Source organism: Acartia tonsa, chromosome 7 (genome assembly GCF_053477335.1).
Source record: "Acartia tonsa isolate MP-2025a chromosome 7, ASM5347733v1, whole genome shotgun sequence".
Classification (NCBI taxonomy): Eukaryota; Metazoa; Arthropoda; class Copepoda; order Calanoida; family Acartiidae; genus Acartia; species Acartia tonsa.
The window spans coordinates 21,547,254-21,563,121 of NC_137266.1; the positions used below are offsets into that span (position 1 = coordinate 21,547,254).

At 32.9% G+C, this 15,868-nt stretch overlaps 1 protein-coding gene across 1 annotated transcript in view; it reads right to left on the minus strand.

Moving 5' to 3' along the window:
- LOC145324200 (uncharacterized) overlaps positions 1 to 12,118 on the minus strand; it is a 47,219-nt gene extending 35,101 nt beyond the window's left edge. Inside the window, exons 1-7 of the mRNA XM_080166821.1 lie at positions 12,063 to 12,118; positions 8,935 to 8,998; positions 8,160 to 8,250; positions 6,617 to 6,680; positions 6,197 to 6,274; positions 3,884 to 3,924; positions 26 to 112 (exon numbers count right to left, since the gene is read on the minus strand). Coding sequence (XP_080022947.1) covers positions 26 to 112; positions 3,884 to 3,924; positions 6,197 to 6,274; positions 6,617 to 6,680; positions 8,160 to 8,250; positions 8,935 to 8,957 — 384 coding nt within the window. The 5' untranslated portion in view covers positions 8,958 to 8,998; positions 12,063 to 12,118. The remainder of the gene's footprint in view (positions 1 to 25; positions 113 to 3,883; positions 3,925 to 6,196; positions 6,275 to 6,616; positions 6,681 to 8,159; positions 8,251 to 8,934; positions 8,999 to 12,062) is intronic.
- Between the last annotated feature and the right edge of the window lie 3,750 nt (positions 12,119 to 15,868).

Sequence of the window (15,868 nt, forward strand, 5' to 3'; positions counted from 1 at the left end):
TCCATATACTAGGTATTCAAATTACCTGGAAATACCAAACATTCTTGTACACTGGCGGAAAAGCTTTGATTAAACAGGACAGGTAGACGTCATCTCCTTCTTCTATATTGCCCTGGAAAAATATATAGATTAAGAAATTACAAGTGTAGCTAAACAATAATTATTATCTTTATAATCTTTGTGATTAGAATTAAATTTATATGTATGATTTATGTCATTTAGACTGAAGAGGGTGCCATGTTCACATAAATATATTTCAATAAATAACTAAGAAGTATCAGACTTTTTCACTCAGTGAATTTATCATAGCCTAAATAAGGTGGACAAATAAGGTCTATTCTTAAAAGTCACCTTTTTTCGAGCCTGGTAGGTGGCCTGGTTTACTTTTCTACTTTTTTTTTATAAAATGTTAATCATTTTTTATGTAGAAGGAAAAAGTGGTGTAAAGGGGAGGGAAAGGATCAGGGAATTATATTACTAGAAGCTGCGCCCCTAACATTAGGGACTGTGTATTTAAAGGGGTAAGGCGTAGGTAGAAAATAGCCTAAAACCATCCAAAATATCAAATTTAAAAATAAAAGACCAGCTCGGGACCGTTGTAAAGCTTCTCTAAAAGGGAGAACTCAATCGGTTAAATATTTATTGAAATCTTATGTTTTAGACAACAAAAACCATACTACTGTATATAATAGACTCGCCAAGCATCCAGCCGACTTACAGACACGAACAACTTATTGAGTAGCTTAATAGTTGTTAATAGTTATTGTGTGCCATAAAGAGCCATACTTTTAAAATGGCCAATTGGGCCTAGTTTTCTGAGTGTCTAAAATGGGTAAACTTTTAAGAGTTCTAGAACACAAGAGTGTGGAATATGAATTCTAAAAGATTTTTTCTAGTGCTGGTTTTAACAATTTGTGTATAAAGTTTGTAGACTTTATTTAGAATAGTTATTTATCGCATCGTATTATAAACAGCTTTTCGAGGATATTAAAATTATAAATTATAAGATTAAAACAAGTCTTGTTAGTCCTGAGGAATTGAAGGTACGGGCTATCAAAACTGTTAATAGTTTTATGACTTTTATTTTGATATTTGTGAAAAATTGTATGTCATACGATGCTATACATGATTTTTTATTATGGCTGAGAAACAGTTCTAATCCTGCGGATATTTGTCGGTTTTGAAGCCATATTGAAAAGAGTGTTATCAAAACAAAAAATGATAAGTGTTTATTTAGTGTTTTAGAAAGCAAGTCCCTATCTTTGATAATTCAGCTTTGTTGAGCTGTTGAAATACATTTAGTTGAGTTTGGGAGAAGTCTCATTACAGTAATGGAAGGACACACCTCGCTTAAACATAGTTTAGGTTAAACAATCCTTATACTAAAGTAACAGGATGTCTATTTATCTATCTGTGTGTTTGTATGTTTGTACCGAATTTTTTTTACGTATAGAGACTTGAAAACAACATAGATAGGTATCGTAAAGACTTGAACGCAACATAGAAAGGTAACGTATTTAAAAAAAAACATTTAAAGTGCCACTAGAGGCCTCTAGGGGCGTAGCCGCTAGTTATTCATGTAGAATAATGCAGGGATCTTTAGGGATAAGACAATGGATGATAAATCTATAAACATCACCGATAATGATAGGCAAATTTTCTCCTTCTGTTGATAAAAATGAATGGTTGGAAAGGTTGAACAATACAAGTCTAGAACCAACCAATGAGAATTCATTAAAAGTGCCCAACGTCATTGAGCGCAGGAATAAGATAACGTATTTAAAAAATGTTGGGTATCGGTGTAATTTACAGTCCATTGTCTCCTCCTTCCATTAAATAATGGTACCCTGACAAATATGAAAATATAGTTTTATTGTGGAAACTATATCGTATGGTAAATGAGGTCATTAATGACATGCCATCATTATTTCCACAATATATTGGATCTAAAAAGTCATTGTGAGCATATAAACGATATAAGGCTATTATAATGAAATTTTGACTGCTAATTTCTAGTATATATTTTTTTCTGTTATGTCTTTTACAGAAAATTTGGCTCAAAATCCTTTTTACAGCTTAAATTGTAAGATTTATAGGACACAGTTGTATACTTATAAGTCTAAATAAAGTTGAAGCAAGGTGTGTATGAATTTGAGAAGTATAAAGAGAAAATAGAAAGAGTAGAGTAGAGTGAAATAAGATATACAATAGGATCTCAAGCTAGTGTTCATACAGAAATAGAGAAGTAGAGATAGAAAATAGAAAGAGTAGAGTAAAGTGAAATAAGATATACAATAGGATCTCAAGCTAGTGTTCATACAGAAATAGAGAAGTAGATAGAAAATAGAAAGAGTAGAGAAGAGTGAAATAAGATATACAATAGGATCTCAAGCTAGTGTTCATACAGAACTAGAGAAGTAGATAGAAAATAGAAAGAGTAGAGTAGAGTGAAATAAGATATACAATAGGATCTCAAGCTAGTGTTCATACAGAACTAGAGAAGTAGATAGAAAATAGAAAGAGTAGAGTAGAGTGAAATAAGATATACAATAGGATCTCCAGCTGGTGTTTCTACACTACCAGAAAAGTGGAATGTTCTAAAGACAAGACTGACAACATCCATAAAAGCGGAGCTATGTACAGGTAGGACAAACGAACATAAACACTTGTAAAGATGCTTCGCTTATAACATTGTTCTTTTCTTGTAATTGATGTCAAATCTCCAAAAATAAATAAAAGATAAATAGGATAATTTATCACATAAATAAATGTTGTTAAAAGGTTAAAATCAACACATTTCAAAATTACGTACGGACATTCTAAAACGATTATAAAGTTTTTACGCTTTCTAAATTATCCAAAAAGTTATCACACTGTCAGGTTTGAAATCGATATGACAATTCTATGAATTAATGATAAGAGCTATCCATTACGAACGTATTGACCAGCTATAATTGTATAAAAGCTTTGCTTTTAAAAAGAGAGTTAAAAATGCATTGGGTAGATTAAAAAAAATAATGAGAAAAAAGGAAAAGTAATACAGAAATTAACTAGTAGATTTTTGATAAAATAGACCAATATTCTTTTTATAGGAACAGATTCTATAAACTTGAAACAAAGAATAAATTTTCGCTAAATAATGATGTTTTTTTGGTTGCTTTTTAATAAAATATTCAATATCTTTGTCACTAAGGTTTCATACTAAAATCTTTAGTTTTATCTTGTTTACCTACTTCCAGATTAGATTACATTCTAATTTTATCTAAAGTTTGGGGAGAGGGATAGATCAACCTATCACCCTACAATACAATTCTTAAAGACAATTTTGTCAGGAGAATTTATATTTGGATGGTATTTGAATACTCTCCCAAAATAGCTAAAAAGAACCTCACAACTTATAAGAAGCCTCCTCTTAGAATGTTTTACTTGAGAGATGTCCCCCGAGAGGGTTTGTTTCATAGTAGGTTTGTCCCTGAGAGTATTCGTCAAACTAATAAGTTTGTCCCAAAGACATCCAAGGGGTAAAGGGGTGATTACCCCCCCACCCCCAAATGATTTTGGGGGACCCGTAGCCACCCCCAAAATTCTGGATTTTCAATTTTTACCCCCCCCCCCCGAAATAAAAAAAATCACCTCTATGATATAAGGAATACCCCCCCCCCAAAAAAAAATGAGCCGTTGGCACCCCCAAAATTTTTATTTACAAATTTTTACCCCCCCCCCCAAAAAAAAAATGAAAAAGCTTGGACGCCCCTGGTTTGTCCTGTAGTGATTTCTTCGGCGTACCCCAACTTTTTGTATTTAATGAAAAAGGAAATAATTTAAAATTAGAAAATAGTATTTCTAGGGAAGCTTTATATAGGTTGGTTTTAAAAATACTTACCTTAATGTTTGAGCCTAGTGTTAGCACCACGGAAGGAACGTCTAAATATATACAAATAAAAATTAGAAGCGAAGCTACCATATACGTTTGAAGGTTAGTTTGGTAGATTATTAAAACAATTGAGGCACATGTACAATTTTTTTATCCTTTAATTTATAAATAGACTATCGGGTGGGCCTCTAGCATCTAGAGGCTCTGTATTTGACGGGGTAGGGAAAGGCAGATAAATAACCTAAAATCGGCCAAATACTTAAATCTAAAAATTAAATAGTCTAAAACCATTCAAAGACTTTTAAGAATCTTCCCTAAAATTGAGAATCTAATCGGTTCAGTAGTAATTCTACATATCTATTCATCCATTTGACGAGTTACATGATTTAATTACTGATACACGAGGCTTATTTTCAAATAAGTTTATTAATTGTTACATCTGATTATTACCCTTTATGTAAAAAGATATTTTATTCTTTTTTAAAGTTTTTAATGAAAAATTTTTAGTTTGTAGGAGAAGTTTTTGCACTAAGAAAGTTGAAAATCCGCCAAAGGAGTATTTAGATAAGTGACAACAATATCCATGACGGCGAAGCTTAATAAACTAGATTTTAAAGCAAAAATACACAAAATGTAGGGGTGCGACGCGCCACTTTCCCTTTAACTACCTTGCGAGCAAAGACCCCCAAACCGTCTTATTTAAAAAAAAAATTCAAAATAAGGCAATTGCATTCAGTTTTTTTCCTATGCCTAACTCCTGCAGAGGCCATAAACCTTCAAAGCTTACACCTGCGGTGCCCTAACCCTGCACGGCTTTCATGTTCCCAATATAACCTTATCTAACTCTAAGTTAAATGAAGCACACGAAAAAATTATTTCCTCCTTATTTTCAATTTCTGTTTCTTTGGTCAAATAGGCAATTTAAGGGAAACCGACGTCCATGGTTTTTAAATGAAAAACCGAAATTTTATTCAACTTAAATTTACTTATCTTTATATCTTGACGTTTATATTTTAAGATGTGATGATTGAAATACCACGATTTTAAAATTAAGCCTATGAATTTTAGGAATAGCCATTTTAAATATTGAAATCTTGCCGTTCTATAATCTGAAACGGCTAAAAAACTCAACCTGTTCAAAAGGGACGAATTTACTCCACATTTAACCTTATTATTACACGACATCCTCATACAATGTTTGTAATCGATAGAGCGATTCTAACCTGATTATTTTATTGTTATAGTAAATTTAGAAAAGCCTCGCAAGTGATGAAATATTTAGTTGGAATTAATTGCATAATCAAATGGATGGAATGCATAGTTTTAGAACATTTCTCATAAGAATATCAAAAGAGGAAAGATAGAAAAGAAATAGTTTAGTCTCAAATCTAATCTTTTTTGGAACTATGTTTGAAAATGAATAACACATTGGAAATTTGATCTTTTTTTGTGCTTTACATACAGACAGCCAGAAGAACCAAAGCATATAAATTTCCCATGGTTAGCTCAAAATAGCCAAATACAGTTATGATTTTAGATTAAAAAATAACAGTGAACCATGATACAGTAATTATACACTATACAGGGCACATCAGAAAGGAACAGTTTAATAACAGAACGTCTAATCTCTACAATCATGTAACTTTTTATCAATTAAAGTACAGACGTACTGACATACCCTGAATAAAAAACAACTGCGCTATAAAGAAAACAAAATTATATATAAATGAATTAATCAAAAATGAGATTAAATATATAATTATCACAAGTATTCAGATGAATTGCAACCAACCAAAATAACTGTATTTATATTGAGAGAAAAAGAAATATTTTATCGATGAGTTTGAAAAATTCAAGTTTTCAACTTTTATAGTGACCAATTTTTCTTATTTTAAACTTTTTCGTCACTAGAGTTTCTTTTAGATTTTATGTAGAGTATTAGGAGGTTTGTTGCGGTTTTAACTTAGAACTATAAATGGACCTTTGAGGGCCTTATCACTTATTATTTTAATTTAGATATATGTTTATGGCCCCTGCAGAGGGCCCTAACCCTTCAGCGCTCTATATCAAAGAATCCACCCTATATCTCTAACCCCTGCAGTTCCCTAGCCCCTGCGGGACTAATCCATATAACCTAACTTAGCCTAACCTAAAGTAATTATTAAGCGTACGAAAAATCAGCTCCAACCCTCATATTTTCAATTAATTTTTAAATATTTCTGTGATCGACTAAGTACTTTGAGAGAAACCGCTGTTATTTCTATATATATGTAAGTACTAGCAAGCTTGTAGATTAGCTTTGCTTTACCTAAAATAACTTACATGACACATTTAATTGAACGTCCGTATGAATAGTTGAGTTTACAGCATCATTTTCTGCTATGCATTGTAAAACCTTTCCTGAAATTAAAGGCCAAATTCATAATAGGGTCAGAATCTTTCCATTTGTTTTTAACATGCCCGTGACCTATGTGAAGCTTCTCTAAAGTAGAGAAATCATTCGATAAGGTGGCTATTGAGATCTTAAAAAAAACATAAAAAATACTATTTAGTGAAAACTAAAAAGATTTGGCTACCCTTAAAGAAAAAATAACAACCTCTCGTTTTCTCTTTTTTTAAAACTAATATTGAAGAGGGAAGGTGACTTCTACCCCACTTTTAAGTGCACCTAAGGGCCGATTGTAAAATATAAATCAAATGGAACTAAATGTTTATTTATAAAATCTTTTCAAATACCTGTACCTTGATCTACAGCTCTTGGAGAATAGTTTAGTGTTGACAGAGTTTCACTGTTCTTAGACACGGCCTTAAACAAATACAATTTAGGTTTGAATAATGAATATGGCTTTGAATCAGATTATTTTTTGCTGGATTGAAACTGGTTTTTAGCCATACTGAAAAAACAAACGGTATAGTTTAATGACTGAATTAATAAGATATTGCATAAATTCTATATAAATTTATATTATAAATATTAAAATTAAAAAACAATAAGATTAAAATCTTTCTTTGTTAGCCCCAAGGGGACGAAGGCTTGAGGTAACAAAATTTATTATATGGTTCTTAATTTTAATATTCGTGGAAAATTGTCTGCAATTCGAAGCTATACATGATTTTTCAGTATGGCTGAGAACTGGTTCTAATCCACCGGATATTATTCGGTTTCGAATGTTTTCCATGTGTCCGTCCGAAATTCCGGCGTTATCCTCTTAGAAATTTTTTTTTCAATTTTGTACCCTTCCCCCCCCGACTACCGACGAACAACTATTTTAGGTTAGGTTAGGTTCTAGGCTAGGGAGCCGAGCGTTGCGGCCAGAGTTCATAGTTCGCTGTCGGGGGGGTGGGGGGGGGGGGGATACTCAAATTTTCAATATTGAAAAAAAGAGGATAATACCGAAATTCCTTACTATTTACTGTGCAATCAAACAAAAAGAATATTATTCTTTTTTAATATTCTAAATTGCTACGCTTCTTAATAAAAAATTTACTTTTTACTTTAAACTGATGAAAAATACAATTATAAATGATAGAAATTAGGCATTATTGTCCTATTACATGGTACAAAAGTGTTTTTGTCAACATAGTTTTTATGAATAGATATATAAATACTTGGATGTTGCACTATATTTCGGCTAACTCTAAAAAATAGTCTTACAGCTGGCTAATATAAGATACCTGCCATCTACCCCTTTTACCCCATCCTTTTCCCAACTACTGGAGAAAAGTATTGACTAATAATTGAGGACTAAAGTATCAACTTAAATTGACGTTAAAATATCCCTTTCTTGACATCCACGTTTATTATATCCATTTTGTATGACATTATGTTATAGATAACGCCTTGGCTATAAACATGTGCAAATCTTTACCATGCAAAGTTAGGACTTCCAGCCAAAGGTTTTGCAATTAAAGGACCAATGCACGCTTTACACCACAATTATAAGACGTGGAGTATGTTTCAAGGTGCGTGGAGAGGTTAAGAACCCGTAGTGACACTTAGCCCCCCCCCCCCTTAGATGTGATGTAAGAGTAGTTATTTATCGCAACGTATTATAAACGGCTTTCCGCGGATATAGAATCTACAATTATAAGATTAAAACTAGTTTTTTAGCCCCGAGGTGCCGAAGGCACCGGCTAAAAAAACTGGTTTTAATCTTATGATTGTACATTTTTATATTCGTAGAAAGCTGGATATAATTCGGTGCTAGACATAGTTTTTTCGTATTGATGAGAACCGGTTCCTATCCACCGGATTCGAATGAATACGAGAAAAAATAATAATTACCACATTTATATTTCCCAGGGGTATTGTACCATCTTGGAATTTCCATTTCAGTGCAGGGGAGGGGTAACCCCCTCGCGTTATACATTCTAATCTAAAAAAAAGGTTAATGAAAGATCAAATAATGTACATCTACAATTATGATAAACAAAAATTACTCCTTATCTAGATTACAATTAGCGGTTGAGACTTTAGGACACTCAACTAGATGAACCAACTAATCAAAATTCAGGAAAAGTGCACACGGCTGTTAAGATTAAGAAGACTTTTGGGACTAATGAAATAATTCCAATGTCCTCTCCCTACCAGACTGGTAACCCCTTGGTCCCTCCCCCTTGAAATAATTTAAAATAAGAAGGAGTAGTATATAGTGGGTAAAAGGAAGCCCCACATGTTTAAGAATTACTTTCAGGAGCTAGGCAAAGAAAATTTTATAAACACTACCCCACTTATTTTTAATTATTTCAAAATATGAAAGGTTATCATTGATCAACAGGCACTTTGTGTGAAAGAATCTTTTTCTGAACACAGTAATAGTGTCTGACTGATTATGACGTAACAAAAAAATTTAGCCAATGAGAGGCCACTATAAATTTTACCATTGGTCAATAACGGCCTCTCATTGGCTAATTTTTTTTGTTACGTCATAATCAGTCAGACACTATTACTGTGTTCTCTTTTTCTCTATAATCTCAGAATGAGCAGCTGCCGAACATTTTTACAATATATCATGATCATACTTGCGTAGCAACCATACAACTTGGTGAAACAGTTCTACCTGTATTCCTTCCCCACGGACATTTGAGCAGGTACAAAGCTAACAGAAATTTCTTGAGTAGGTACTGAAAAAAAAATTTAGATTATTCGTATTCTATCTTATTTAAAGATATTCTTAAAAAAATAATGTTTTAATTTTTCAAGATTTTTTAGTTTATCTATGTAATAAGTAATTGGACCAAAGCAATAAACTATTGATATAAATGATTTGGATATGCTTTTTAATGAATCTTTATGTTAGTCATATAGTTTTCTACTCTGTTTGCTTGAATCCAGGTATAATCAACAAGTGGAATAAATCTTAAATAATATTTGGGAAGCAAATGGAGAGGTCGTCAATTTTACTATATGTTGCAATTTCCCCCTAACGACAGCTGAAACTACGTTTAGGTTTCGTGATATTATTAAATTAATTTTGTTTTTGGTGTAAGCTGGCTTGAATACAGGTATAGCCTGAATCATACATTTGTACCTTTCTTAAAGGGTAAAATTGGACTGTAAATTGATCTTGTACCCATCTTGTTAGAACTGCACTATTTCATTTGATGATTCGGACACATTGGGGACTTTTATTTAATTTGTGTAGATCTAAACTTTTTAACCAATACTTTTATACTACAGAAGGGGTAATTTAGTTTATCATCATTGCGGGTGTAGATAAATCTATCATCTATTGTCTTGTCCTTTAAGATCCCTTAAATAGCTTTAGTTCTAAATAATTATCATTGCTATAAAATAAATCCACCAATTGAATTTAAAAGTAAGCACACTGCATACAGTCACAGCAGTGTACATCCAATATCAAGGACACATTTTCACCATTTTCATCCTTTTTCATGAAAAATAAGATAAACAATATTGTGTTTATTCCAGTTTTGTTGGCCCTAAGGTACTGAGTTTTGGTGTTAGAAATATTTTTTTCGATTTTAAAAATTGTTATACCCCCCGCCCCCAGATAAAATGCAAATTTTTGTCTCTTTAACTTAAGACACGCGTTTGATACATTCAAAATTATTTTGCTTATATTTCTTTTTAACTTTTACCATTAAAATGGAATTAGACAACACAATGGTGGACATTTTTCTTTTAATACCAACCAATCATTATATCTATATCTTTCACATGATTAAAAGAAACTTTAGGGGGACGGGGGGGGGGGGGGAGTTTCACAACCCCCCGGCCCCCTCTGGAATACAGTTTACTGAAAAATTATCCATGATCTATGTAATAACAACCAAGTTGATTGTTTTTGCTGATCTAGTAAAATGTATTTAAAATACAGGTTTAAATGGAATAAGAACCACAAAAAAAAACATGAAACAGTGACGTTACTCCATAGGTAGTGGTTTGCGGGTTTACAATTAACTAGGGATCTAAAGGGATGCGACAATGACAAATAAAATGATCCCCAATGATGATACATAAGTTTACCCTTCTGTAGGTTATAGTTAGAGGTTGAAATGTTTGTAAAAACAACCAAATTAAAATTCAATAAAAGTCACCAAAGATTAAGAAAACGTTAATATAAATACTAGCGGCTACGCCCCCGAAGGCATTTGCTTTTTTAGAGAGGGTCATTATTTATATGTGTAATTTCTCTTAGAAGAGAGGGTGGTGGTACCTTCCCCCTAAATAGTTATAAACCTTCTCAGGACCTATGAGAAGCTACATTTTTAATGAGAACCATATTGGTTCAGTGGTTAGCTAGATCCTTTGGTACACATAGACATACATACATCCTGTTAATTTAATATGTAAGGATTATACCCTAAATCTGTGATGAAGATAAAACTGGCGATAACAGTTTATAAAATTGCAGTGAGAACTGAGAGAGTGGTGTTTTTGCAATCAAACTTAGAAATAGAACAGCTGATAATCAGATCAGCGATTTATCCAATTTTTTTGGCGGGACCCAGCCTTTTCTGCTTAAATACTTGATATAATATAAAAATTAAAAGTTTTGACCTCCGGATTAATCTTTTAAACAATTATATGAATTAACTATTATATTTTTAGGTTACTATTTAAACAAAAGGAAATTATATGTAAATGTACTTACAACAATTGCATATTCGATAAACGTCACGCAACTAACATAGCAGAGCTAGGACAAACTCTGAGTAAACTCCCGTTTAATTTTCCCGCAGTTTTGGGTACAGGTATACATACATGTAGGAGCACCATTGAGTGTTCATGTTTGGAACATGTGTGTACACACAATTACATCATGTAAAAATGCTGTTGCTAATTTTTAACAGAGGATTGAGATTCGAGAGTGAACAATGAAACTTCCTGATTTATAAAAGCAAAGCTATCCATAATTTGTGATGGAATTGTTGGCTCTTTTTATTAATTTAGGCATGTTATAATTATCCTACCGATTTAAAACTTTGCATTGAGATTAGGGTTGGGCCGGATACTTTTTTGGCCGGATACCGGATATCCGGCTGATTTTAAATGCCGGATATCCGGTAACCGGCCGGATATCCGGCAAATATCCGGTTATCCGGCCAAATTACCGGATATCCGGCCGGATAACCGGCCAAATTACCAGATATTAAAGTAGTAAAAAAAAATTTCTTCAGAAATCTTATACAAATTTACATAAAGTTAAACTTATTCAGAAAAAATGTTCTTCTAGCTTCAATAATAAGAAAATTATAGCCATTTAAGATTTTAAAAAGCAGAGATTTTGATGTAAAGTATAAAAAATTATAGAGCCGGATATCCGGCCGGATAGTTTCAATATCCGGTATCCGGCCGGATATTGAAAATGGCCGGATATCCGGCCCAACCCTAATTGAGATTAATGATTAATAGAAAAACAAGGTACAATTTTATTAGCGAAGCATCTTTATCCTAAGATGTAATTATGTCCTTCAACAGTATCTTCTATTTTACTTACAATTTTGTTTAGATTTTAAACATTTGTATTTTGCTTATTTAGTTCTGACTCTCTACAAGTGTTAATTTTCTTTTGACCTTTAAGAGCTTCGCTTTCATGGATGTTGTCATTCTTGTTATTACTGAAATTTAGTCTTTAAACCTCTCTTTCTCTCTATTTATTTTAGCCAAGTTACTACTAGTATTTTTGATTTGATATAAACAAAATGTTATCTAATATATTACCTAATACTTTGAGTGTTCCTTTTCTACTGACAGGATTTGTTCGGTTGTTATTACTTCCCCTGACAACACAATGGATAATAAAATTTAGATACCTTAAAGCTATGGAAGAAGCGCTTGAAAGTGTCATGTGGGACGTCATAAGAATACGTCTAAAAAGGAGGGACGTATTTTTATGACGTCACACATGACACTTTCCAGCGCTTCCTATGTGACATCATCGGCAAAGGAGAAAAAAAATGTATGCAATCAATCAAACTTGTTCATTAAACCCAAAACTAGATATCATAAATTTAGATTTTTATACTTAAACAAAATATTTAATAAAATCAATGGCAACTCTTACATATTTTTCTCAAAATCTGAAAGAAAAACTAAAAGATATGTAAACTGATTTTTCTGTAAAATTTGAGAAACCTATTTTTATTTGTAAAAGCATGAATACTAGATCTTTTCATGAAAATACCCTTTCTCGAATTTCATTCTTCTGCTAACTTAAAAAGTTACTTTAGGGGCCTAGAAATACATGTACAAAATTTCAGCTCTTTATCTCTACTGGCGACCTAGCGCCAGGCATGTAAAATATCAACAGATAACGGTAGCACGGCGGTTTTAATAATATCTCAGTAATGTGCAGGTTTTAAGCTCTTCTGCATATTTCAATTTAAACACATAAGGCCAAAGATATTATATCCAAAAAATCATTTGTCAAAGTCTACTCTACACCTAGCGCCAGTCAGTTTTCTAAAATAATGCATTTTATACCTGTGAAAAATGAAATCGCCAGCGCTAGGTGTAGAGTAAACTTTGACAAAAGATTTTTGAGATATTATATCTTAGGCCTTATGTGTTTAAGTTGAAATATGCAGATCACCTAAATTCACCTTCCAAGCCATTCTCTAAGCATTCCAATTTTTTTTATGAAATACCGGGATTTCAAAACTGCCTTTTGAAAAGGCCTAAAAAATATCCTTTTTTGTCCCTTTTTTCACTGTTTATAGTTACAACTTATTAAGATATTATTCTCAGTTAAAAAAAAATTGGCGCTTCCAGCACCAAAACCGGCAAAAATAGGCAGTTACACTTCTGTACCCCTACTTAACCCCCTAACAGACCCCCCCTCTTTCTCGGCTCCTGTTACAGATAGAGACGTAAAACTTTTTTTCTGGTGGTTCATGTAATTAGAGAAAATTACTTTTTCTAGTCATAGCAGTCAGACCGCTCCTTATCCGCTTTTTTTTGGCCAGCCGCTAAATATTAAAACTGCTGTAGAGCAGCCAATTTTAAAGATAAGAAAACCAAATTTTATGACGAACTATTATTTTTTATAACAAAAAAAGACCTTTTCTGACCATCGCCGAAAAACGAAAAATAACGGAAACCGCCAATTTTGGTGGCAAAACTGCGGTTGGCAGCGCTAAATAATATTTTTATCTGTTTATAGTTACAACTTATTAAGATATTATTCTCAGTTAAAAAAAATTGGCGCTTCAAGCACCAAAACCGGCAAAAACAGGCAGTTAAACTTCTGAACCCCTACTTAACCCCCTAACAGACCCCCCCTCTATCTCGGCTCCTGTTACAGATAGAGACATAAAAATTGTTTCTGGTGGTTCATGTGTATTTTTAGAGAAAATTACTTTTTCTAGTCATAGCAGTCAGACCGCTCCTGATCCGCTTTTTAGCGGCCAGTCGCCAAATATTTAAACAGCTGTAGAGCGGCCAATTTTAAAGCTAAGAAAACCAAATTTTATGACGAACTATTATTTTTTATAACAATAAATAACGGAAAAAGCTAAAATTGGCGGAAAACGGCAGTTGGCGGCGCTAAATAATATTCTTATCTGTTTATAGTTACAACTTTTTAAGATATTATTCTCAGTTAAAAAAAAATTGGCGCCTCCAGCACCGAAACCGGCAAAAACAGGCAGTTAAACTTCTGTACCCCTACTTAACCCCCTAACAGACCTCCCTCTATCTCGGCTCCTGTTACAGATAGAGACGTAAAACTTTTTTCTGTTGGTTCATGTGTATTTTTAGAGAAAATTACTTTTTCTAGTCATAGCTGGTCAGACTGCTCCTTATCCGATTTTTAGCAGCCAGCCGCTAAATATTAAAAAAGCTGTAGAGCGGCCAATTTTAAAGCTAGGAAAACCAAATTTTATGACGAGCTATTTTTTTTCATAACAAAAAAAATACTTTTTCTGACCATCGCCAAAAAACGACAAATAACGGAAACCGCCAATTTCAGCGGTAAAACGGTTGGCGGCGCTAAGAGAAGCTACCCTGTTATGGGGAACCATATCAGTTCAGCAGTTTGTGAGATCCTTCATAAAAACAGACATCCTGTTATCCCCCCTAAATGAAAATATCCTCCCCCACCCCGCCTAATAAAAACATTGGACGCCCTTGAAGGGGAGAATGGTAATATTACTACAATTATTTTTTACACTATATCAATATTAAATATTTTACAAAAGTTTATATAAAGACAACCATAGACACAAATTTTCTCACTATCACTGATTATAAACTTTTTTTTGTTAGATACTATAAAAATAGGTCCTTCACTTATTGTATCCACCTTTCAACAAAAATTAGAAGACATTTCTAAAGTCATTTTATGCATACTAGCACATAAGAATCACCGGCAACTTCGTTTTCTTTCCATGATCCAGAATCTTTCTATCAACAGCTAAATTTTTAAAATACATCTTGCATTTGAAAAGGAAAATAAGAAAGATAATATGTAATAGGATGAAAAAGATCATCTTGATGTTTTTAATAATTAGATTTGTATATTTTGATTTTGTTTTTAACCCTTTGTAGACAAATTGATAATATTTCTAAATGTTAATTTTTTTAATTGTCTGCGTCTGGCATCTGACTAAAATAAAAATCTATTACATTAGTTTCAACAATTAACTGTGTTGCCCCTTTCCAGACCTTAATCAGCCAATTTTTGTATGAAGTCTTTTATTGTGATCATAAACAGATAAAAATATTAATTAGCGCCGCCAACCGCCGTTTTATCGCCAAAATTGGCGGATTCCATAATTTGTCATTTTTTCAGTGATGGTCAGAAAAGGTATTTTTTTTGTTATAAAAAAAAATAGTTCGTTGTAAGATTTGGTTTTCTTAGCTTTAAAATTGGCTGCTCTACAGCAGTTTTAATATTTAGCGGCTGGCCACTAAAAAGCGGATAAGGAGCGGTCTGACCGCTATGACTAGAAAAAGTAAATTTCTATAAAAATACACATGAACCACCAGAAATAAGTTTTACGTCTCTATCTATAACAGGAGCCGAGATAGAGGGGGTGGGGTCTGTTAGGGGGTAAAGTAGGGGTACAGAAGTTTAACTGCCTGTTTTTGCCGGGTTTGGTGCTGGAAGCGCCAATTTTTTTTTAGCTGAAAATAATATCTTAATAAGCTGTAACTATAAACAGATAAAAATATTATTTAGCGCCGCCAACCGCCGTTTTACCGCCAAAATTGGCGGTTTCCGTTATTTTTCGTTTTTCGGCGATGGTCAGAAAAGGTATTTTTTTGTTATAAAAAATAATAGTTCGTCATAAAATTTGGTTTTCTTATCTTTAAAATTGGCTGCTCTACAGCAGTTTTTATATTTAGCAGCTGGCCGAAAAAAAACGGATAAGGAGCGGTCTGACTGCTATGACTAGAAAAAGTAATTTTCTCTAAAAATACACATGAACCACCAGAAAAAAGTTTTACGTCTCTATCTGTAACAGGAGCCGAGATAGAGGGGGGGTCTGTTAGGGGGTTAAGTAGGGGTACAGAAGTTTAACTGC